At 43.2% G+C, this 26,500-nt stretch overlaps 1 protein-coding gene across 1 annotated transcript; it reads left to right on the top strand.

Annotated features, from left to right (window-relative positions):
- Positions 1–5,055: 5,055 nt before the first annotated feature.
- LDHB (lactate dehydrogenase B) lies at positions 5,056–25,431 on the top strand. The gene is made up of 8 exons (XM_044993562.1): positions 5,056–5,365; positions 8,485–8,616; positions 15,650–15,767; positions 18,283–18,456; positions 21,164–21,337; positions 22,754–22,871; positions 24,083–24,206; positions 25,067–25,431. Exons 2-8 carry the CDS (start codon positions 8,491–8,493, stop codon positions 25,232–25,234), a joined length of 1,002 nt encoding a protein of 333 aa, XP_044849497.1. The 5' UTR covers positions 5,056–5,365; positions 8,485–8,490; the 3' UTR covers positions 25,235–25,431.
- Positions 25,432–26,500: the final 1,069 nt, after the last annotated feature.

Genomic DNA, 26,500 nt, shown 5'->3' on the forward strand with positions numbered 1-26,500 from the left:
AGTGTGGTCAGGAGGAGGAAGTAAGGGGTTAGGTAAAAAGAGGTCCTCAGTTCTAATCCTGGCTCTATGATCAACTCCGTGTGTGTGTCTCTGGGCAAGTCACTTTAGCGCTCCCCATTTGTAAAATAGAGTGCTTAAAAATTCTTACCCACCTATTTCATTTGGATGTAATGAGGCTTACTTTGTTAATTTCACTATAATGCCTTGCAAAACTAACAAATGCGAATATTCATAAAACTTCACATTAACAGCAGTGGCATAGGTAAGAGTGGAAATTTGGGTGAACCCCGACTTTCGGGTGGACAGGTAATGACAGACTACGCTCGCTCAGCTTCTCCCCCGACGCCACAGTCTCTTCCTAGCCCTACTGCCCCCAGACACAGGGCTTCACCTGCCGAGGTGGGCACGTGCATGGGGCGGCTCAGAAAATGGCAAGGCAGAGCTGCCAGAGCGTAGCTTTCTGAAGGGCGGGCGCATAGCTCCATACTGGATTACAGGTGCCCAAGTGACGCTCCAGGCTGCTGTGGCAGCACTGCACACCTGCTCAGATTTGGGTGGGCCTGGAATCAGGATGCTAAGTGGGTGGGCCGACCCACCCGTGGCTATGCTCCTGATTGAGTTTTTAACACATAAAATTCAAAATATAATGTGTAGAACAAAAGCACCCTAAGAGATCTTGAAACAAGCCTTGAAGACAGAGGGATTCTGGCTACCATGCTGAGGGAAGGAATTCCATAGCAAAGGTTGCTGAAGTCAGGAGGAGAGTTTCCTCCCACCAGATTTAAATGTAGCCTCAGGTGAGGAAAAGAGCAATGAAATGCCATTTGCCTTCAGTTGCTGTCATAAACAGATAGTTAAGGGTTAATGCCTCTTTTACCTGTAAAGGGTTAAAAAGTTCACCTAGCCTAGCTGACACCTGACCAGAGGAACCAACGGGGGAACAAGATGTTTCAAAAGGAAGGAGGGAAGTTTTCCTTTGTTTAGATTTTCAGTTCAGCCCAGTGAAAAAGATCAAGGAACCAGCCTCTTATCAGAGTAGTAAGTTTTAGAAAGGAATAAATAGGTTTATGTTTATTTTCTTTGTAACTTGTCTTGGTATCATTAAGGGAATTATCAAAATTGGGTATTTGGGTATTTTTGTGTAAATAAATTTGTGCCGAGGGGAACATCCTCTGTGTTTTGAATCTGTTGTCTGTGAGAGTAGCTGGTATGCTAATCTCTCCCAGAGGGTTTTCTTTTAGCTTTCTTTTCTTTAATTAAAAGCCTTTTTCTTAACACCTGATTGATTTTTCCTTGTTTTTAGATCCAAGGGGATTGGATCTGGACTCACCAGGAATTGGTGGGGGAAAGGAGGGGGGATGGTTAAATTCTCCTTGTGTTAAGATCCAAGGGGTTTGGATCTGTGTTCACCAGGAAATTGGTGAAGTCTCTCAAGGCTACCCTGGGAGGGGAAGGTTTTGGGGCGAAAGGGGGAGTTCCAGATGGAGGGATCTGGATGGTGGCAGCGATACCAGATCTAAGCTGGTAATTAAGCTTAGAAGTGTCCATGCAAGTCCCCACATCTGTACTCTAAAGTTCAGAGTGGGGAAAGAACCTTGACAGTTGCCTTAAAAGGTCAAGGGGAAAATACAGTTATTGAAGTATCTCAGGCCTAGGTTACTAAGGGCTCTATATACAAAACAAACATTAAGCTGATGTAAAGGCAAAATCAAGTATTTCACATACTTCCCTCCCCTTCTTCCCCCACTCCACAGATGTTGTAATTGTCTGAAGGTTAGCAGTCAAATTTATTTGAACGGTGTCCCCTCAACCTTGGAGTGTTTTTCTTAATAACGGTACTCCATCAAAAATGAACAGATTGCCAAACCCAGATCGGGACTTTGAAACTATGATCAGTCATAGACTCCTTATTTAACCTTGGGCAAGTCACATTTGATCTCTCTGTACCTCAATTCTCCACCTGAAAAAAATTTCTCTGACTTTATTTTTTTTTGTCTAGTTAGTTATAAGTTCTTCAGGGCATGGACTGTCTATTCTATGTGTATGTACAGTGCTGAGCATCTAATCTCTTTTGGAATCTTTAAGTATCATCATAATAAATATCTATAATAAATCTTTGTCACCTCCAAAACCATTAAGGTCTTGCTAATGGTTGACTGGCATGTGGCATGTTTTTCTTCTTTTTAATTACTATTGTTTTATTGACAGCCAATGCTGTGCTTAGAATAGAAAAGAGACCCTGGTCCAAAGAATTTACAATCTAGTGGTGAATATTCATAGAGTGACAGCAGAAATACAGAGACTTGATGTGTACCAGCAAACTGGTTTTGATCCAGAGACATCTTGATCTGATCTCTCCTCTCTCCTGTTCCTCTTATATCCAACTTCCTTAAAGTTCAATTATCCATGTCTCACTTGTGCTTAGCTAAATTATCCTTTTCTTCTGGAATTTCACTGCCTTTCCCATCATTATTCTTTGGCTGATGTAACTCATTCATAGCTCTATTTCAGAAAGCCAGAAGCAGCAGTTCAGGGACTGAATACTGAATGGTCTGATTATTTTTTCATCCAAACCACTACATACACCACCTGGAAAGGCACAAGGTTTTTCCTTTGCTCAGTGGAATTATGCTGTGCCAAGCAACATATTTACATGGAGGGATAAATTAATCTATTTTTACTCTGGTGTTTTATTTAATAGGAGGAGAAGCCTGGAAGCCCCTGCTCATTGCTCACTCAAAGTAGTTATGCCTGAATAGGAACCCAAGGTCTCATCTCCTCTAGAGGCACAGGCAATGTACATTATTAGGTGATGTGCCCTTCCCTCCCTCCTCTCAAAGCATCAAAAGGAGAAGCTACTCCACCAAGTAAAGAACATGAGAGAAAATAGCGTTTGGAGAAGAATGCAAATGCTTGTATCTATTGGACCCTTCTGGTTCCAATATAGCGATATTGCTGAGTTTTCAGTGCAACACTTCCTTCCCCTCCTCTTTTGACCAGTAGTGGTAAAAACATATCTTTTAGCATGAAAAATACAAGTGTATTTGTTCCTATGTGGGAACAAAAATGTAACCCACTGACAAGGCATCTCATATTAGTACAGTGATTTACTTTTTTATTATTCAATGAGAGCTGCTGATGTGCTTAATTCTTTACAAGACATAGAGGATGACCAGAGTCCCTGCCCAAGCTTATATAGCAAGTTGGACAAATGCACACCACAAAACACAAATACATGCGTCTGATACAATCGTCAGGCCACAGTTGTAAACTGTGTTGGGACATGGCGAAACATTTGTCAGAAACAGAGCTGCGGTGTGGACAGTCTAACCTGTTGCAGCAGGAAAAGCAGTAGGACAGGGGTGGCCAACCTGTGGCTCTGGAGTCACATTTGGCTCTTCAGAAATTAATATGCGGCTCCTTGTATAAGCACCAACTCCAGGGCTGGAATTACAGGTGCCAACTTTCCAACATGCCAGGGGGTGCTCACTGCTCAACCACTGCCCCTGCCACAGGCCCTGCCCCCACTCCACCCCTTCCCGCCCCCTCCCCTGAGCCTGCCATGCCCTCACTCCTCCCCCTCCCCCCCCAGAGCCTCCCGCATGCCGCAAAACAGCTGATTGGGAGGTGTGGGAAAGGAGGGGAATGTGCTGAGCTGCGGGGCTGCTGGTGGGTGGGAGGTGCTGGGAGCGGGGCATGTGGGGGAGCTGATGTATTACTGTGGCTCTTTGGCAAGGTACATTGATAAATTCTGACTCCTTCTCAGGCTCAGGTTGGCCACCCCTGCAATAGGAGAACCAGGGGATGGTCTCACAGGCGCCATTTTTCTGCGCCCATGGGTGCTCACAATCCTGGCCCTGCCCCGACTTCACCCCTGCCCCAAAGTCCCCATCCTAACTGCCCCTCCCTGACCCTATTAGACCCCTCCCAAATCCCCACCCCAGCCCCGCCTCCTCCCCTAAGCAGGCCACAATTCCCTTCCTCCCTCCTAGGCTTGCCACATAAAACAGCTGTTTCGTGGCTGGGAGGGAGGGAAAGCAGGACACGGGGGCGCTCTCAGGATTGAGCTGGGGTTGGGGGGCGGAGCCACGAGCTGCCAGCCTGCTAGTGTGTGCTAAGCACCCACTAATTTTTCCCCATGGGTGCTCCAGCCCCGGAGCTCCCACGGAGTCAGCACCTATGGATGGTCTTAGAGTTTAGGCACTGCAGTAGTTAAATTCCTTGCTCTGCCAGAGCCATCCTCTGTGAATTTAGGCAAGTCCTTTAACCTAAGATCCCCCTCTGAAAATAGGGATAATATTTCACTTCATCAGCATGCTGTGAGGAGAAATTCAATAATACTATTGAGACAATCAGAATCTGTGATGGGGGTGATCAGACCTACGTGGATAGAACAGGCACCATCTCTTAATGGTTGTACAGTGCTTAGTACAATAGGGCCCACATCTCAGCTGGGATCCTCTGGGGCTAGGCACTACTGGAATACAGAAAGTAATAGATACGATTGAGGCATTGGCCCAGGACTTATGAGATCTAGTTTCTTCCTCTGCCACAGCCATTCTGGGCGACCTTGAGTAAACTGCTTAATCAATCTGTGCCTCCCTTGGCCATCAGTAAAATGGGGATGGCAATACTTCCCTCTCACGCAGGTGTGTCCTGAGGATCAACTCATTAGTGCTTGAGGCACTGATACTGCAGGGATGGGCCCCTGGTAGTAGCTGGATTTTGCAGGCAAGCCCTGTTGCTGTAAAAATTCCTTGCTACTTATGAAGTTACTTGTCACAAGTGAAAGAGGCTTTTAAAAAAGCCAGTTGAAGGTTAAGTCAGAATGAAGGAGAGACGTGCAGGGGGAGGGGGAAGGAAGGGCGGGTTTGGCGTTGGGGGTCATACAAACCGGTTTCGTGGATGCCCTCTAAGAGGTGTGAGGTAGGGGCTGGGTTTATAAAGACTCGTTCATGCAGCTGTGGGGCACAGAGATTCGAGATCCGCTTTTCAGCTGAAAACTTTTGGCTTGAGAGAGCCGCACTTGTGCAGCCCCGCGGGCAGCGACCAAACCCCTTCCCGAAAGTGACTCAAGGAGTGGCCGGCCCATTTGGGGCCGGGACTTAGGGGAGGCTGCAGCCGTGCGCCTGTGTCCTTGAAGGGGATTGAGTGAGGCTGGGGGCGGGGAGCGCTCGGGTTTCCAATCACAATAGCGTAACCGGAGGAGACGACGCCGAGCAGCTGAGCAGGATCCGCCTCTTTCTTCCCTTGCGGCCCGGGCTGACATTGTCTTAGCTCCGCACGACACAGGCTGCTGCTGCACCCGGCTCCTTCCTTCCTCCTGTGCCATCCGTCCCAGCCCGGCTGAGCCATCCCCACACAGGTGGGTATCGCGCTGTACGGCTGCGCGGGCCCCTGCTCATGGGGGTGGGGGAGGGACTTTAATGGAAGGGACGAACCCCCCTTTCTCTTTCATGGGGCCTGCTTGGTATGTGGGCCTCTAGGCGGGATACAGACCCCCCCCCCCCACACACACACACGCTTTTGAGACTCAGGCTCTCTTCTGCCTTGTGCATTACTGCGCTGTCCCTCCCCTGCCCCGTTGTAGCCGCAGGGCCCGCTTGATGGGATGGTGGCAGGATGGGATCCCACTTTGAGGAGGGGGGATCGCCTGTCCTTTGCAGTGCAGCGCTGCTGCTATTTAAAGAGCAGTTGGGGGGGCAGGAAACAGACCCCCCCCCATTGCACAAGGCCCGGTTAACATTGAGCCCTTCGGGAAGGGCGCAGCTTCGTCGTCAACCCCCTCCGCCCCCCGCTGCGAGGATGGATCAGGGAAGTGACGGGTCGCTTGTCTCATCGCATTGCAGTGCCTCCATGCCAGGGATTGGGCGGGGGGGGGGAAGGACATGGAAGAGAAAATACCCCGCGGCGCCCCTTTCTTCTGGCCTAGAGGCCGGAGAAGGGAGCCCCGGGTATAGCGCCCCCCACCGCCTTAATCTCCCCTGGCTGCGAGCGGGGTGTGTCTCCTTTAGCCCCCACGCACCCGGCTAACAGGCGGGCTCGCCCCCACCTGCGGGCGGGGAAGGATGGCTGTGGCACGTGCAGCGGCCGGGCTGACTTGGGGACCAGCCGCGTGCCCTGGAGCCGCGCGAGCCGCTGCTCTCAGGCTCCCCCCCCCCCCTGGCGCGCGCGCTCCGGGGCGGCAGGGCCCTGTGCACGCGCACGGCGGGGTGGGGGTGGGGGGAGGAGGAACGAGAGATGGGCAGGCGTTTGCGCGCGCTGCCTCCCCCTGGTGCGTGGCGGGGCGCGCGCGGCGCTGCGGGCGGGCGGGCAGGGCTGAGGCGTGGCCGGGCGAGTTCTCGCTGCCCTGGGGCGGGGGGAGGCGGCGGCAGCGGCAGCGGCAGCGGCAGCCCGGGCCCGCCAGACCAAAGAGGAGCCCTAAGACGTGATCCCGTAGCCGAAGCTGTGGCTGAGGACGCCAGCTCCAGGGGCCCTGGGGATGGAGCAAACTGCATCCTCCCCTGACTCACGCATGACTCAGGAGAGGAGCAGCCGTCTCCACCCTTCCTGGCCTGACTGTCCCAGCGGCTGAAACGCCTGTGCCCCCCGCTCCCACCCTGCCTGCTGCTGCCGCCACCTCGCCTCCCCCTCCAGTGTCTGATTCAGTATTAGTTAGATGGCACATTTGGGGCAGTTAGGTCCTTTCTGCGCCGAAGAGCTTGCAGGTTTTCTGCTGTTAGGAAAGAAAAAAAACGAACAAAACCACAACACGACACCCTTTTGGTAAAGTTAGAAAAGAGCAAAATTAAGATTGCCTGGGCAACTTCAATCCAGCCCCCTTCCCTATGCCTTGTGAGACAGCCTTTAATGACATGATCACATACTGTTTTCCCCAGGACCCCTGCCTCATTCAGGGACTGGGTAGCTGGCCTTCAGGCCTTGTTTACTGCCTTCCATCCAAATACTGCACTGAACACAACATTATTAATTTCCTGCTGGGTGTTTCTGTGGTGCTCTGACCTTAGAATCAGAGTGCTTTACAAACACTCATGACTTTATCTTCACAACAGCCTTGTGAGAGTTGCTGGTGGTGTTCTCCCCATTTTACAGCTGGGGAATGGAGGCACAGACAGGTTAAGTCCAACATTGTTAAAAATGCTCACTAATTTTGGGTATCCATTTTGAGATAGATAGGGCTTGATTTTTTTTTCCCAGAATATTTGGCATTTTTATTGCAATTGATAAGTTCAAAAAAGATCCAGTCAAGTTTACTTGCAGTTGTGAGTGTTCAGCGCTTTCTGCAAAATGTCTTATGTTGGGGATGCAGAAAATGAGGGATATGCATATAGTGACCACCTGTGAGAATGTTAGTTTAAGCAACGTGTCCAGCATCACACAGAAGCTCTGTGGCAGAGGCAGGGATAGACTTTATTCTCCAGGGCAGCCTTCAGATGCCTTAACCAGGAAACCATCCTTTCTCTTCCAGTAAACCTCTGATTCATTCAGTACACGCCTTTCATGCGAAGGAGAATGAAACACTATTTCTGCAGAATGAATATTTTTGTCCGGTTTTATTTCCCCTCTCTGATTCCCAGTATGCCTTAGAAAATACTCCCTTAAACATTGTATGTTGAGAATTCTACAGATGGAGAAATGATGCAGGAGTTCTTGCCTCTAGTGCGGTGCTTCTCAAAGTTTGGCCACCACTTGTTCAGGGAAAGCCTCTGGCGGTCCAGGCTGGTTTGTTTACCTGCCACGTCTGCAGGTTTGGCCAATTGCCGCTCTCACTGGCCACGGTTCGCCGTCGCAGGCCAGTGGGGGCTGTGGGAAGCAGCGTGGGCTGAGGGATGTGTTGGCTGCCCTTCCTGCAGCGGTGGTAACGTACAGGTTGATCAAAGGGGGCCTCTGATGCTAAATAAAAATGAATGCCAGGTTAGCTCTGTTCTAGCACAGTTTATTATACGCAAATGGATTGGAATATTAACATTTCTACATAAAGCCACAAAGGCAAAAAAGGCTCATTATGTATTTGGAATGGAGGGAGCAGTGGGGGAGCCATTTAAGTAAGTGAACACTGTATTTATTCAGTGCTTTCCATCCAGAAGGTTTCAAAGGATTTACAAACTTATAAGTATTTCTTAACCTTCCACTGAAATGCAACTATCACAAAGAAGCTATCTTAAAACCTCAGAGCAACAGTGCATATAGAGAGGAAAAAGTACATTGTATCCAAATGAAATTGAAGTGACAGTTTTAGGTGGGTGAAGTGTAATTATTGAAATGGAATTGGACAATGTCAACAGTGCTCATGTGTCTGCCTAGAGGGTTATATAAACAACTGTTTTCAGTAACTTGGAAATGTATATCTATAAATGGCACTTTTATTTGAAAATTTCAGTGTTGAGGCTAAAGTAGTTATCTTTCTTTTTTAATATGAAGAACGTGGGAAATGTGATTGGGTTTAATCTATGGAGTTTTGTATGTGTCTCTCTTTTCTTGCAGAATACAATGGCTACTTTACAAGAGAAACTGATTACACCAATTGCAGCAGAATCCACCACCCCTAACAATAAGATCACCGTAGTGGGGGTTGGCCAAGTTGGAATGGCCTGTGCCATCAGCATTCTTGGAAAGGTATAGTTCAAGAACAATATGGAGCTAAAGTAATCGGATTTGGTCCTGCTTTGAGCAGGGGGTTGGACTAGATGATCTCTTGAGGTCTCTTCCAACCCTAATAATCTATGATTCTAATCGGAATTTTATTGTGCTACAAAATCTGACTTCTTTGGGTGAAAATGGAGATAAATATGACAGACTAATGTGAGAATAGTCTGATTAATTCTGTACATTTCTCCTAAATCAGAGGTCGGCAACCTTTCAGAAGTGGTGTGCCGAGTCTTCATTTATTCACTCTAATTTAAGGTTTCGTGTGCCGGTAATACATTTTAACGTTTTTAGAAGGTCTCTTTCTCTAAGTCTATAATATATAACTAAACTATTGTTGTATGTAAAGTAAATAAGGTTTTAAAAATGTTTAAGAATCTTCATTTAAAATTAAATTAAAATGCAGAACCCCCCGGACCAGTGACCAGGACCCAAGCAGTGTGAGTGCCACTGAAAATCAGCTTGTGGGCCATCTTTGGCACACGTGCCATAGGTTGCCTACCCCTGTCCTAAATGAACCCCTCTGCTCCACGTGAGGCTCATCATCTCATTGTGTTTGTTCCCAGTTTCTCTCTGACTCTTATAGTTGTCTCATGTTCAGGAAAAGGTCTGATTGTCCTTTTCCAAAGCTGCCTACATTGCAGACCGCCAGGTTGGCTTTGTGTACAATGGGTCTGCAACGTCTTGCCAAAATTTTTTCGCTGTTGATTCTTCCAACTTTCCAGGCCTTTGGGAAATGAGTCCAGAGTCCACTGCTTGATAGCAGGGCCGTCAGAGGAGGGAAAGAACGTAAATAGAGACAGACCAGAGATCAATGTGAAATGTGCGGTGGACACCAAAACTATACACACTCAATTTACTACCTTCTTCATTCATTCATTCAGGGCCTTATTCAAGGGCCAAATGAAAGGATTCCCATTGACTTCAGTAGGCTTTGGATTAAGCCCTTGTTGCCTAGTTGTCTAGCTTTCACTGTAGCTAAAACTGAGTGCCAAATTCTCAGATCATGATTCTGGTTTCATGTTGCCCGTATTCAGGCAGATTTCCCATTGTCTGTTTAAGGACTGACTAAAACCTCAGTAAGTACCTCAGAATTTGACCATTTGTTTTTGGAGGGCAAATTTTGCAAGTAGTTGTTTCCTTTTTTCTTACTTCGTTTATATTTGAAAAATAAATTGGGAACTAAGGGCCAGATTTTTAAAGATATTTAGGCACCTAAAGATGAAGGTAGACACTTGGTGGGATTTTCCAAAATATTGATTTCAATGCGAGTTAGGTACCTACATTACTTTGAAAATCTCACTAGATGCCTATCGGCAACTTAAAGCACCTAGATCTTTAGATTAATTTGTCCCTTGTAAGAAAGAATTTAAATGTGCTTAAGTCCCATTGGAAGTCAGTAGGGACAGATTTAAGTGAAGTCATTTTCTGAATTGGGGTCTTACTTATTGAGGGCCAGATTTTGAAAAGTACAGAGGTGCTTAAAGATGAAGACAGGTTCTTAGGCACTTTTGAAAATCCCTCTAAATCCCGTTAAATATCTGGCCCTAAGAACCTGATCCTGCAAATTGCTCTCGCTAGGTAATTTCTACATGGAATAGCTTACAGGATCAGGGCCCAAAGCCGTGCACATACCACTAATCCTTTAGAATGTATTTAAGGGACACAAAGTTAGCTTGAGAAGTTAATAATTAACAGTGACTTAGTCATAGGCCAATGCACCAAAAATACAATATACTACCGTAAAACTTAAAACAAAATCCAGAATTTTAAATATCAGAAATAACCATAAATACTAATTAAAAAGAACATAAGCCAATTAAAGCATATATCACCATGTCAATTTCCTTTTCCTTATTTTAGTGGCTGAACACTCAAATAGGGTGATCACTTGGATCACAGATACATTGCCAGTTCCTAATAAATATTTTGTCTGAGAGGTTGTAGAAAAAGGCATCTGGAACAAAAACATGGAAAGACATTTTGATCCAAGGGCAATACAAATTACAATATAATAAATAATGGGGTAAGTCTTCCATCCAGAGCGGCATGGACAAAGGTGGGTACGTTTCTCGGTGCCAGTATATCTGCCTTCTAAGCAAGCTGTCTGCATAAATTGAAAGTGGAGAGCTCTAAAAGCCCTCCTTAATTTATTATTGGACAAATTGTCTAAATATCTGGAATACCCATGAATCCTTTTAACAAGGGGAAACCAAGGTGACATCTTTGTAATGGAAACTCCCATGCTTATTAATATCCTCTAATCTCAACTTGATTAGGGATTTCACTTTTTTTAAAATTTAAATCTAATCATTTCCAATTCTGAGAGGACTTTAACCAAGGAAATTTACATGAACAGATCCTACTGATCTGTTCCTCTAAGTATAGCTGTGGCCACTGTTGTGGGTGCATACTATGAGAGCAAAGTCAAAAATTAATATTACGGCATTGCACTTTGGACAGAATAGAAATCGTGCCTGTTTTAGCTCTAAGGAGAGCAGCTAGGAGATTATTTGGGAGATGAAGAAGCTTCATAAGAAATTTGTTTTGGATCACTTCTAATCCCGTGGGATCATTCCATTCCCATATTTCTGCGCCATACAAAATTTCAGTGCACAACTGGCCTGAAACAGTCTAAAGGCTGGTGCAGTTAAGTTGCCCCCATGAGTCCATGTGTAATGTAACACAACTTGCATTGAATTTGAGTCTTCTCTTTTGTTACCTGAATATGTTTATCCCACAATCCATTTTCTGAGAACCAGGTAGGCAAAAGAACTAATTTGTTGAATATATTGCCCATCAATATTCCATCTATGCAACCTCCACCTTCAATTAAAATATTTTACTTTAGTTTTGGAGTAATTTATAAAAAGGCCCTTTGCTGACAGTATAAGCCAAATGCATTTAATATACACTTTAGTCCCACTGATGTTTGTGATAATGGACCCATATCATCTGCATATAATAAGACGAACACTGGGTAATCCATGATTTTAGGGGCAGGGCCGCTGGGGGGGGGGGGGGGCACAAGTGGGACAATTCCCCATGAGAATATAGTATTCTATAGTATTGCAACTTTTTTTGAACTATTTTTATGGAAGGGCCCCCCGAAATTGCTTTGCCCCAGGCCCCCTGAATCCTCTGGGCGGCCCTGTTTAGGGGGAAATACTGATCCACTTTCTATTAACTTGACTTAAAAAAAAATCTTAAGAAAATTCAGTTTCTGGTACTGTGCTTTTAAAATAATGTCATCCGGGTATTTTAAAAAAATTCTTTAAAACCATTCAAAGGTTTTTCTCCTTCCCTTTAGATGTTTAGAAGATATTGCTCAGCAAGGGAGAAACTGATGTACCATGCAAGGAAAACAGTGATATTAACCATGTACAGATGTCATAAATAAAATGTTATAGTTATTTTTCATGGTACAAATAGCTGTAGAAAATCAGTTAGATCATGTGGAAGTATGAAATGTCATGCCAAATCATTAATTCATCATGAAATATCCTCAGTATGTTTTTTTTTAAAAAAAGGCAAGCACAATGTGTTTGTTTTCTCCATCTGAACTCAGCATCATTCTTGCTGGAAAAGCAATGGTATCTGTAAAACTGGCAGAGTGGGAACCCAGTGGAAGTGACGGTTAACCTCTTTATTAAAGAAGGATTCATACTGACTTATAGTCCTAAGAAGAGCTCTTTACAGTGTCAAATTCTGACCTGGGAAATCACAGGCATGCACCTCCCAATGTGAGTTGCATGTGCATAACTAGTGGTAGAAATTGGCCCTTACAAATTTTAAGCCAGTTTATAGCTGGATGGATTTAGTCCCTTTCACTGGGCTTCTACTCTGTCAGGGGCACAAATAGCATCACTTTTCATCAAGATGGCCATCTCCAGCATTTCAGCTCAGAATTGGCACCTCTTCCTTACAAATTCCAGTTGGGATTTAAAAAATGTTTGTAACAAACTGTTCATGGGCGTTGAGCCATCTTGATAATTGTGCCTTGCTTTATGAACTCTCAGACTGTTGGACTCCATAAAATAGATGCTGCCTTCAATTAAGCCGTAGCCTAAATTTTGCACTTACCAATATTTCCAATATTATCACAAAATAGGTGTGTGCAATGAGGTGAGGTTTTTTTTTTTTTAGCACATCAAATTCACCACTGTCCATGTGACATTATTGAAGTTATAGTTCAGAGTTCATTTTTTCTGGAATAGCATCTCATTTAATATATACGTGAATGGTGTTAGTTGTATTCTTGAAGGGGGTTTTTCACATCTGCTTCTAGTTAGCAATAAGAAGTCATTGAGACCTGTGTGCTGTTTCAGAAGAACTAGAAATACTTTTGCCACAGCTTTAGAGGTGAACTATATCTTTTTGTAAAAGCATTTAAGCTGTATCTGTGCCTTATCTTGTATGCTTTATTCATGTGAGTGCTACTATTGAGCCAAATTCCTCTCTAGAATACACCAGTATCAATCCAGCAAAGCAGTTGGAGCTATTCCAGATATACTCCGGTTTCATGAGAGCAGAATTCGGTTCCTAACTTCATTGGGTCTACGTAGATAAATAAGGGTCACAAGATAAGGTATCTGAGCCCTGGTCTACACTGCGGGGGGAGGGGGAGGGATCGATTTAAGTTATGGAACTTTAGCTACGTGAATAACGTAGCTGAAGTCGACATACTTACATCTACTCACCGCAGTGAGTCAACTGCTGACGCTCCCCCGTTGACTCTGCCTGCACCTCTTAGCCTGGTGGAGTACAGGAGTCAACGGGAGAGTGCTCAGAGGTCGATCGATTGCTGCCTGCCGATCCAGTGGGTAGTATAGACATACCTTAAATGTCCTAGATCTTTAAAAGAACATAGATGTAGATTTTATAGGCCTAATTCTGATTTCACTCACTTTTATCAGTTTTACACCTGTTTAATCAACTCACTTTCCTGGAGTTATTCTTGATTTACATTCATATAACTGAGATCAGCGTTTGACCCTGCAAATGATTTTTAAAATAAAGCAAGACTCGAGTACAAGCCCTTGGAATTTTCCTGCAATAGTTGGTGGTATTGGTTGTGGAAAGAAGTTGCTCTGAGTGCAATAAAATAAATTGATTTGTAACTAAAATGGTTTTAAAATACCTACTTTTAAATGTAAATACACATATTTTGTGTTACTGATTTGAGGTGCCTTTTAGAAATATAGATTGCGTCACGTTATGTTTGTTTCAAGTCTTTCTATTTTCAAAGCACTTTGCAAACACTAACCAGTCAAGCCTCATAATGATAGAGGAACCTATTATCAATTTTACAGAGGAGCAGACAAGACAGAGATGCTTGCTTGAGGGTAAAGTTTTCAGAAGCACATAAGTGACTTAGATGCCCATTTTCAAATGGACTTAGGGTATGGCTACACTTGCAAATTTGCAGCGCTGCAGCAGGGTGTGAAAAAACACCCTCTGCAGCGCTGCAAATTGCGGCGCTACAAAGCGCCAGTGTAGTCAAAGCCCCAGCGCTGGGAGCGCGGCTCCCAGCGCTGTCCGTTATTCCCCACAGGGAGCTGGAGTACGGACAGCGCTGGGAGAGCGCTGGGAGAGCGCTGGGGCTTTGACTACACTTAGCGCTTCAAAGCGCTGCCGCGGGAGTGCTGCCACGGCAGCGCTTTGAAGCGCTAATGTAGCCATAGCCTTAGGCACATAGGACAGTAGTAGAGAGAAGTCCTGAACAGAGTTTGTGTATTTTTATTGGCATGAAAAACTATACAAGTGATGCCAAAGTTTCAACAACAACAAAACAGCAACAGAAAACCCAAACCACCACTGCCACAACCAAGTGTATCTGCCAGAGGGAGATTAAATCCTAAAAGCATCTCATATTTTAGTCATTGAAGTAGAAAGTGTCTATCATCCCTGCAAAATCTTTGAAAGTTCGGGGAGTGGGAGAACTTTGAGACTATCTCCCAGTCTCCCCCTGCTGGACAACAACCAAATGTGGCTGAACTTAAGTTTAACAAATTGACACTGTTTTAGCAGTCCAGGTGGGGAGAATTAGGAACAGTTCTGATTTAGAGCTGGTCAAAATATGGTGAATATTTTTTGTGAAAACTTTGACCAGGTCCAATTTTAATTAAAACTTTGATTAAGCTGGTTGAAGCAATATTGTGTCACTGAATGTTAATTTGAGGTAACTGATAGCAATGTGAGTTTTTCCATCAAAAATCTGGGGCAAATACTTGAAATACTGTCTTGCTTGGATATAGAGCAGAATGTAATTCTTACAACTAGGACAGAGAGTTCAGCATATTTTTCTAAGTAAATAAGGCCATGTCTACACTCCCACTTATGTCGGCAAAACTTATGTCACTCGGGTGTGAAAAACACACCCTTGAGCAACATAAGTTTTGCCGACATAAGTGGGAGTGTGCATGGTGCTATGTCAGCAGGAGAGCTTCTCCCACTGATATAGCTACTGCTCCTCATCGGAGGTGGTTTAATTATGTCGATGGGAGAACTCTCTCCTGTTGGCATAGTGCAGCCACGTGAGAAAGCTTACAGTGGCGCAGCTGCATCAGTACAGCTGTGCCACTGTAAGGACTCTAGTGTAGATGTAGCCTAAAATCTTGTAGTGTCTTAATGACAAAGGGGAAGCTCCAGAGTAAGGATTTGTGGCTTTTCCCTTTGAACAAAGAAGTGGGAAATGTAACCTGAATCATAAACTTTTATTGTGCTTTAATAAGGGTTTATAATACTCTTTGCTACTGGAGTGCGTTTTTATATGTCACCACCGTCACCATCTGAACTGTCCCATGCTCCCATTTTTGGTCTAGTGATTCAGAAGAGATGCTTTACCAGAGTGTGACATTAATATACTCTGTAAAGAGCTCCATATAACAAGTAATGATGCAGTTTAACTCAACAAAGGAAGCTTTGAAAAATAGTAAAATAATAATACACAGTGAGCCCTTTGTGTGATGTCCATATTGTATTCCCTCCACTCCCCACACAGGGTCTTTGTGATGAGCTTGCTCTGGTTGATGTTTTGGAAGACAAACTAAAAGGAGAAATGATGGATCTGCAACATGGGAGCTTGTTCCTCCAAACTCATAAGATTGTGGCAGACAAAGGTAAACTTGGGATCTTGCTTTTAAAATACCAATATACTGTAAATCTACACAGTAATGGGAACGCACTCAGGGTCTTGCATTCTGGCAACAAACTCAGGGTTTGATGTTACCTGTGAAAGTTGAGGCTTAGGTTAAGACTTAAGGGAGAAGAGCAGATAACATATTTAAACAAATGAGGGGCATTTTGCTAACACTGGAACCACTTCTTCTATTTTTCAAAATTTAAATTGCTTCTCCTTTTCCCATCCCTAATTAACACTGAACTGTCCATCTGTAGTGGATTTCAACCAAGAATCATAAAACAGATATTAAAGAAACTTCAGAATTCCTGGGAGGTGGAGAAAATCACAGAATATCAGGGTTGGAAGGGACCTCAGGTCATCTAGTCCACCCCCCTGCCCAAAGCAGGACCAATCCCCAACTAAATCATCCCAGCCAGGGCTTTGTCAAGCCTGACCTTAAAAACCTCTAAGGAAGGCGATTCCACCACCTCCCTAGGTAACCCATTCCAGTGCTTCACTACCCTCCTATTGGAAAAAGTTTTTCCTAATATCCAACCTAAACCTCCCCCACTGCAACTTGGAACCCCCTTTCATGTAGTTGAAAGCGGCTATCAAATCCCCCCTCATTCTTCTCTTCTGCAGACTAAACAATCCTAGGGCTTGGCTACACTTGCAACTTGCAGCGCTGGTAGAGGCTTTCCAGCGCTGCAATTAGTAACCGTCCACACCTGCAAGGCACATCCAGCGCTGCAACTCCCTGGCTGCAGCGCTGGCTGTACACCTGGCCGGGTTGGGGTGTGTTTTTTTTGTAGCGATTAAATTGCAGCGCTGGTGATCCAGCGCTGCTCATCAAGTGTGGACACACACCAGCGCTTTTATTGGCCTCCAGGGAATAAGGAGATATCCCAGAATGCTTTTAACTAAATTACTCCCTTTGTTTTGTTATGCAGCCTCTCTTTGTTTTGTTGTGAACCTCCGGAGCTCACCGTTTCTTACCGAGCTGCTTATCAGCTCCTGTTTGCTGTGATCAATCTGTGAACAATCAAATGAGATCCTCCTCCTGTTGTGAACGAGCTCTGTGGAGCTCCTCCGTTGCCGCTGCTGCTATCTAAAAAAAACAAACAAAGCTCCTGTTTGCTGTGATCATCTGTACCTGGCTGTAAACAATCAAATGAGAGGCAGGCAGGGGAAACAGTGGGGAGTCGTGTTGCCTGCAGGCTGTTTGCAATTATAAGAGTTTAAGACTAAGGGGTCGGAAAAATGTTCTGATTTTCAAGTCAGGAAGCTAACACACAGTGTTTTGGCTCCAAAAATCCACTCTCTCTCCCCCCGCTCCCTGTCACACTAGACCCCACTCCACCCCCCTCTTTTGAAAAGCATATTGCGGCCACTTGAATGCTGGGATAGCTGCCCATAATGCATCACTCCCAACAGCGCTGGAAATGCTGCAAATGTGGCCACACACCAGCGCTGGTAGCTGTGAGTGTGGCCACACACCAGCGCTGCTCCTACACAGCTGGATGACCAGCGCTGCAAACTACCAGCGCTGCAAACTGTAAGTGTAGCCAAGCCCTTAGTTCCCTCAGCCTCTCCTCATAAGTCATGTGCTCCAGCCCTCCAATCATTTTTGTTGCCCTCTGCTGGACTCTTTCCAATTTTTCCACACCCTTCTTATAGTGTGGGGCCCAAAACTGGACACAGTACTCAAGATGAGGCCTCACCAATGTCGAAAAGAGAGGAATGATCACGTCCCTTGATCTGCTGGCAATGCCCCAACTTATACAGCCCAAAATGCCGTTTGCCTTCTTGGCAACAGGGGCACACTGTAGACTCATCCAGCTTCTCATCACTGTAACTCCTAGGTCCTTTTCTGCAGAACTGCTGCCTAGCCATTCGGTCCCCAGTCTGTAGCAGTGCATGGGATTCTCCTGTCTCTGCACTTGTCCTTGTTGAACCTCATCAGATTTCTTTTGGCTGAATCCTCTAATTTGTCTAGGTCCCTCTGTATCCTATCCCTGCCCTCCAGCATAAAATATAATATAAAAAATCAATAAAAAAAATTTACAAAAATTATTTCTAACTTAATAATATACTAAAAAAAAAAAAAAAAAAAAACAAAAACATTATAAAAAAAAAAAAATAAATTAAAAAACAAAACATAAACACTACAACACCCCCCAAAAACCCAAAACCCACCTACTCCCCACTTTAGTGTAACCTTACTTTATAGGTGAGAAAGCTGAGGCCCAGAGGCACTAAATGACTTATCCAAAGCTACAGAACTGCAAAGTTGAGAACAGAACCCTAAATTTCTATGTCCTGATTTGATCAATAGATAACAACACCATCTCTTAAGAAATTGTGTGGACCTATTGAGGTTGAACTTTTTTTCATTTCTAACCAGAGTATTTTACACACATGTGGAGCTATTTAGAGCGGTCTGTAGTTGCACATTGCTCTTGACATTGACTTTATTCAACTGTGTTCTGTATTTTTCTTCCTCTCCTCTATAGATTACGCTGTCACAGCTAATTCTAAGATTGTGGTAGTAACTGCAGGAGTTCGTCAGCAAGAAGGGGAGAGTCGCCTGAACCTGGTCCAGAGGAATGTAAATGTCTTCAAATTTATTATTCCTCAGATTATGAAGTATAGTCCCAATTGCACCATCCTTGTGGTTTCCAACCCAGGTAAAACAATGTTTTAATTTACAAAGTAGAATTCATGAGTTTTGTAGAACTGGCCTTTAATTTGAAGTTCTGCCTAGTTACAGTAGGAAGTATGTAGAAATGTGTGTCTTCTGTATAGAGAGTTCTGTGGTGTCTGCTACTAGTAGTGAAATGCAAACATGATTTACATTTACTGTGGCCGACCTGTGTACACAGGACTTCGAACGCTGTTTGAAAACCCGGCTTGACATAGCTCAGTGGTTTGAGCATTGGCCTGCTAAACCCAGGGTTGTGAGCTCAATCCTTGAGGGGGCCACTTAGGGAGCTGGGGCGAAAATGAGTAGTTGGTCTTGCTAGTGAAGGCAGGGGTCTGGACTCAATGACCTTTCAGTTCTATATCGCCATATATTATTATTTATGTTTCAAAGTTCTAGGTATATTGACTTAATCTGCTGGTAGTTTAAGCAGCCTGGCTCAGAACCCCATGAGTGTGAAAGAAGGTGCAATTTCAATAATTCATTTTAGAGAACTTGTTTAATTATAGCTTTTATGAGCACCTAAGCATCCAGATGCAAAGATATGGCTATCTGTCTGAATGACAAATCCAGCTTGAGAATGTATTAACATCATTGATTGATCAAAAAAACAATACTGAAATGTAAAATTAAAAATTTCCTTGAATATAGTTTCAGGAAAAGTTTGTACATTGAGGATAAACTTTAGACATCCTGGATTTTGGTTCCGCACACTCCTCAACTTAGCTTTAACTGAGATCAACTGGGGAAGAAGAGTTAGAATAGAAACATTTGAGTAAATATATACTAGAGAGTGCATTAGGATACAAAAGATTTATTTAAACAGACAGTGTGAACATGTATAGTGTGAACAATATAGCTTTTGCACTGGAGGATCCAGCCTGGCCATTAATACCACATTTATAGACACCAGAAATACCTGAGAGAGAGAAGTGGCAAGCTATGCCTGCTATTCTGCTCAGGTTCCTTTAGACCCAAGCTGAGCAATACATCACAAAAGAATGTGCCATCAGTTAGGAAGCATGGGAGTTAGGGTGTCATAATAGCATTCTTACATTAGGTTTGATCAGGGGTTGGCAACCTTTCAGAAGTGGTGTGCCGAGTCTTCATTTAGTCACTCTCTAATTTAAGGTTTTGCATGCCAGTAATACGTTTTAACGTTTTTAGAAGGTCTCTTTCTATAAGTCTATAATATATAACTAAACTATTGTTGTATGTAAAGTAAATAAGGTTTTAAAAATGTTCAAGAAGCTTCATTTAAAATTAAATTAAAATGCAGAGCTCCCCAGACTGGTGGCCAGGACCCAGGCAGTGTGAGTGCCACTGAAAATCAGCTTGCGTGCCGCCTTTGGCACATATGCCATAGGTTGCCTACCCCTGGGTTAGATACTCTCTAGAGCCAGAGTTACACCATTTCATAAGCACTGATGTTTAAGCTGCTGCCTCAGTAGGTGAAACACAACTATAACAGCTCAATATAGATGAGTTTCACATTCCTATTTATAAAATTTATTCAAAGATTAAATTGGCTGTCGCTCAGGACAAAAAGTGCTGGGAGAGGACAACTGTGTGTTGCCCTTTTAAAAAAAACCAAAAAACCTGCCCTATGCTTTCTCCAAACTTGTAGAGCTCCTACTTTCCCTGTCTTCTGTGGTTGGAACTCTGGATGGTATATTACAGTGGATATGGGTGCCTGGTCCACATGGTTTAGGATGTATATCCCTGACATTCTGCCCCCTGTTCTGCGTAGATAATTCCTGACAGGATCAGAAGTAATCTGCATGGTGGCTGTTTGTGCAGCCATAGCTGATCAGGAGATGGGCCGTCATTTGTGTGGCAATAACTTGCAGCATGTCTGCACTATGGGCAATTGGGACCTGAGTTTTGCAAGTTATATAACTCCCAAAACAAATGATTGGCCTTTGAAGTCCAGTCATTTGGTTCTAAGGCAGGACTTGTCATTACTATTGCCTTTCTCGGATACTGTTCTAGTTTCTGTACCTTTCTTCGCACCTCTTTAGTTTATGTATTTGGGGGGGGGGAGTTTGGACCATTCCCAAATAGCTTATTAATTTGAGCTGCCTGAAAATATAGTAGCACCATACAGTCTAGTGCATAGAAGTCACAGCACCATGACGTAAATTAGGCAGTCCTCATCCAAAGACACTTCTGCACAGAACTATCTTGTTTTTCATGTACCAAATATATTGCAAATTATACGAAACAAGAAATATGTCTTTGAAAATTCAGATATGTTTTACTATAAATCCATTTACTCGAGGCACATTTAAGTTAGATTCTCAAGTGGAAGGCAAGATCTCCAAACACAACAAACTCCCGGGAATATTTAACTAGCCTAACTCAGTTCCTGTGTCCATGGGGCCCAGTCTCTTTCCAGCCATACCAAGGAGAAACCTCCTCTAGATTTAGCCTCTAGGACATACCCTCCAGTGAACTCCTAAAAAAATGGCTTTTATAATTGCAGACAGAGCCTCAAGATTTCACAAGTGAGATAAACCGTCCTATCCTCTACTCCAGTTAGGCATGAGATGCTTTATACAAGTGAATCCAGCTGGACACTCTGTTTCTCTGACTCATAAGAGGCTACCCTGTCATACACACTAAGGCAGTAATTTAAGTAAATCTGTATATGGCTAAGTTAACCAACTCACTGTCTTTATTCTCCTTTCCAGTGGATATATTGACCTATGTCACATGGAAGCTAAGTGGGCTGCCCAAACATCGTGTGATTGGAAGTGGTTGCAATCTAGATTCAGCTAGATTTCGCCATCTGATGGCTGAAAAACTTGGTATCCACCCCACCAGCTGCCATGGCTGGATCTTAGGAGAACATGGTGATTCTAGCGGTAAGGAACACGTCTGTTGTCTTTTGGAATGAGAGAGAGCGATAAATAGCTAATTCCTTGAAAGTGGGGGGAAAACCCTGAAAGAGTTGGTACGTGCTGATATTTGGTCAGCTGTTTTCTGGGTATGTGGGAGTACCAGATCCAATTTCTCAAATGGTTGAGCAGTTGTTTTATCTTTTTAAAGTCATACCCCCTCCCCTTCTCATATTCTTTTATGGTGGTCTGTGTAAAATTATGGATCACTAACAGCTAATTCTGGCCTTTTATAAATATATAAATAAAAAAAACCTGTGTCCCATAACAGTGATTGTGGTTGAGATTTTCAAAGGAGTGTATGGGATTTAGCTACGTATCTGCCATTAAAAATAATGGAAGATATGTAGTTAAATCTTGTTTTGAAAATACAAACTTTTTCTTCTGTTTTAGCTGAACCTTAAGAGTTATTTTTCGGTTTGCCTTTGGTCACTCAGTAGTTGCCTGTGTATTACAGCATGTGATTTGAATAACTCTTTTGAGACTGCAATATTTGTTCTTGGCAGGTTAACAGCAGAGTTTCTGTTACTGTAAATCACCAAAAATGCTAAAGTTCTGATTTAAGTCAAATACAAACAGTATTTTGGTGTATATTTCACAACACTATTTAAAGAGAGTAATAATAAAAGATGATAATAAACAGAAGACCCACATCTGGGTTTTACAGACACCAGTGTGCAGTTCCATAACCGAGAGCAGAATTTGGTTGATTGTATGCAAACACTTTGTGATCATACTTGCTGCTTCCCCTCCCTATTTATCAGTGTTCCCCGGACCTTAACGGATCAGAGGATGACTTCTCCCTCACTACTGAAGTTTGTGCTATATGAGGAAATTGCCATTCTCGGGATCACAGGAACCTTCTTCCTTTGTAGATAGATGTGTTGCACTCTCTATGTTCGGGACAAGAGGATGAATGAGCAGCTTTCATGAAGGCAGACCCCAGTGCCTCTGTGTGGATCAACAAGCACTAATTTCTCTCTATTGTCACCTTGCCAATGCCTCCCAAAGCAATATCTAAAATAAATACATTTTTAGAGGTTAGACAGTTGAGTTGAGGCAAATATCCATTTCCTAGGGTCAGAAACTGTCTTCCAGATTTCAACCCAAAATAAATATTAAGAGCAAGTTGTTAACCCTTCAAAGGGCAGAGAGCTTTGTAATTAAAATATTGACCAATATGATGCTAATCATTTTATAGCATTCTCCCCTCTCACCTACCAGAGCTCTTGGAACCCAGGATAGTGAAATGATAACAGATACAATACCATCTTAGCTGCTACTTTGCCTATCAAATAAAAGGCCAAAACATGAACAAAGTGGAGTGGGGAGGAATTGTAATCATAACTGAAACTTACATACTCTCTCTGACATGTATTACAGTGGCTGTTTGGAGTGGAGTGAATGTGGCAGGCGTTTCCCTCCAGGAGCTTAACCCAGCCATGGGTACTGACAGAGACAGTGAGAATTGGAAGGAAGTCCACAAACTGGTGGTTGACAGGTACAGTGAATGGGGGATAAGGTGGAGCGTGATGTTACAAGTGGCTAAAGCACTTTTTTCCACCGTAATCACTTTCAATAGCTCTTGACTGCACATTTGTTTGGGTGTTTGCATTTGCAAATGTAAGACCGGATCTAAATGCAAACATACACTGGTTTAAGTAGATTGGTTTAACATCACACCTTCAGTTAAACCAGGGCAACATCTATTTGTAGATGATCCCCAACTCTTACAGGACCACATCCAGCATGTGCTTTCTCATACGAATAGTCCTTACTCACTGGATTAGCCCCATTGACGTAAATGGGACAGCAAACCCTATGAGTAAGGACTAATGCAGGATTTATAGGATCAGTGTGCCTGTTTATCAGGAGACAGGATGGTCGTGTGGGAAGAGTTAAAAAAATAGGCATATATATATAGAACTGGAAGGGACCCCAAACGGTCATCAAGTCCAGCCCCCTGCCTTCACTAGCAGGACCAAGTACTGATTTTGCCCCAGCTTCCTAAGTGGCCCCCTCAAGGATTGAACTCACAACCCTGGGTTTAGCAGGCCAATGCTCAAACCACTGAGCTATCCAGAAAATTTGGTTTGTGTGTCTGGCTCTCTCCTTGACTTCCTGTATAAAGTTGGGCAAGTCACTTACCCGTTCTCTGCTTCACTTGCCCCATTTGTAAAATGAGGACAGTGCCTTTGTAAAGTATCCAGAAATGGCAAGGTTAAAAGTGTTTAAATATTGGTATGTTTGATATGTGCATAGTCAGTGTGTGATGTTGACTTTTTAGGCTTTTTTGGGTGTATGTATATATAAAATGTATTAAATTTGTTAGCTAGACAATGTCAGTCCAATTTTTTGCTGCAATGATTCTATTAACTAAAGTAAAGAATCTGGCTAGTCACATGTGTTTTATATTCTCTGCTTACCATCACAAAGCAGTATCCTGTCCTTACCATTATTAGAATACGTACTGTGTAATACCTAGCAATAGTATAATTGGATTTACATATTGAAAATATGGATTATGCAAACTCCACTCTTATCTCCCAGTGCTAAAATATTATTGAGTAAGAATATTAAGTTCTATAACTAAAGGTATTGCAGTACTTCAGCCATTTTAAAATGTTACCTCAAGACTGATGTATTATCCAGTAAATGTCTTGAAAGTCCCTTAATATATATATAATTGTGTCTTCTTCACTTTTCTCTTAGTGCCTATGAAGTGATAAAACTTAAAGGATACACTAACTGGGCCATTGGCTTTAGTGTTGCTGATCTAATTGAGTCTATGCTGAAAAATCTGTGCCGGGTTCACCCAGTGTCAACCATGGTAAAGGTAAGAGAGACTGTTAAATCAGCTGCTGTATGAACTTGAAAAGAACTAGAGATACAGTGGAGTCGCATCATAGACGCATTTAACTTAGCGATTTTAACTATATGCGCTCGGCAAAACAAAACAAAACAAAAAAGAGAAAAATAACCATTTAAATACTATCCTGTAGTGCAGGCGATTCCACCCGCCATTCCACTCAAAGAACGTTTGCCTATACGCGATTTTAGCCTTACGTGCTGACTTCAGAACCTAACCTAAGGTGCGACTCCCCTGTAGTATTATACTGGAAATTATTATTGTAGGTTTAAAGTTCACTAGCTGAGCTGACCGTTCTTCTTCTTCTCTCCTCCGGGGAATTGTAAAGAGAATGTATTGCCTTTACCCCATGCAAAATTTTAATTTGTGGGCCAAATTTGTCTCTGGTGGACTGCAGCTGAATCTGAGGGAGGATTTGCCCCAAAGGGATAAAAACCCTAAAATTCCAGCTGGGACTCCATAGGATCTTCATGGCAGAGGTCCTCTGGGAGAGGAACTGAATCAACATCTCCCAGGACAGCCCTGCACATGTTGGGGGCTGCACCTGCCAGCTCTAGGTCCCCTGACAAAGCAGAGGTTGTGGGCACTTTGAACTGTTGTTCCTTTCATCTCAAAGCCAATCTTAGGAATGCCAATGATTTTATTGTAAGGGTTTCTAACTATCTATATTTGCAGCCTATGGGCAAATGCTATGTTCAGTCATGTTGGTGCAACTCTAAAATAACTCTGAGGTCAATGGGTTTACTCTGGGTTTATGCCAATGTAACTGAAAGCAGATTTTGGTGCGTAGTGTCCTGTTTGATCTACTTTCTGTTTGTTTGTGGCAGGGCATGTATGGCATAGACAATGAAGTTTTCTTGAGCCTTCCTTGTGTGTTAAGTGCCTCTGGATTGACAAGCGTAATCAACCAAAAGCTGAAGGATGAGGAGGTGGCTCAACTCAAGAAGAGTGCAGATACATTGTGGAGCATCCAGAAAGATCTCAAGGATCTGTAATCTATTAATGTTAACTTCCAGCAGTGTAAAAACTGCATAGTGTGTGCATATGTGGGCTTTCTAGTTACTGTACATCTCTGGAGCTAACATTTCATTGATCTTCCAAAAGTGAAATGAGCTTTTGTCCACAGCAACTAAACATATGCTTGTTGTAATGTGCAGACTTTATGAACAAATAAAATTAACTTTCGAACATGCTTCGTTCTCCTAAGGAGTCCTCATTTCCAGTGGTTATGATTTTCCAGCTATGCATGAAAACTTTCTCCAGTGTTTCTTTTCGTGTGTGTGTGTGTATAAATATATATGTCAAGGAGGCAATCCCTACTAAGATACTCAATTCACACAGGAGGAGGAGTTAACATTTGGTATTATCCATTCTCCTAAATCCAAATACTGAATAAAGGAAATTTATTCCCAGATTTTCTTTTCATTAGGGCACCTTCTCTATCCCTCCCCAAAATATGAACCATAAAAATGAGGTCTGGATTTGTCTGTGTTCAATTCAAGATCCATTTAACTGAAAACATTACTAGTCTATGACCCCGAAGGACTTCTGACATAATTTTTGGTCTGATATTACACAAACCATCAGGCTGGAAACAGGTGCTTTATATATTCAGACCGTTGCTCATTCTTGGTTGTGAAATGTTGAACCTTAACAATCACATTCTGATACTGTTGATTTGCTTTTTATCCCTACTTTAATTCTTGTGTGCTTTTTAGTCGTCTCTGTCTTGGAGAATTACTAAAACTAAATATCAGTGTTTTGAAAACCAGAATTCCAGCCTTCATAGAGTATAAGTATAAAGGATTTGAACCAAATTCTCTCTTAACATATAAAACAGGCAGAGTTGGGCACTTAATCTCTAATTAGATTTTTGGATGCTAAAATCATGTGCACAAGACTGTTTCAGATGTGCCATATTAGGCAAAGCGGTGTGAACATTTAGAAAGTAGAAGTGATTACTGTGACAGATCAGACAGTTTCCTGCAATATCCTTGAGACACTGTTGAATTAAGTTTAAGTATCGCCAGAGTCTTATATTAATGCAAAGGTTAGGTATTATTGTGTGACAGTATTATGTGTTACCTCTCTAGGGGAGGTGATGTAATGTGAAGCCTGGGAAGTGTTTTGAGTCTCAAGATCAAAGGCCAAACCTGGATAGAGGAAAGACTCCTAGGAGAGCTCCGCTGGAGTTAGGGGTCTGAGGGGGTGATCTCTGGAGGGAAAGAAAAGTGAAGATGCAGGCCTGTTTAGGCAGTCTG

This window comes from Mauremys mutica, chromosome 1 (assembly GCF_020497125.1).
Source record: "Mauremys mutica isolate MM-2020 ecotype Southern chromosome 1, ASM2049712v1, whole genome shotgun sequence".
In the NCBI taxonomy this organism is placed as follows: domain Eukaryota; kingdom Metazoa; phylum Chordata; order Testudines; family Geoemydidae; genus Mauremys; species Mauremys mutica.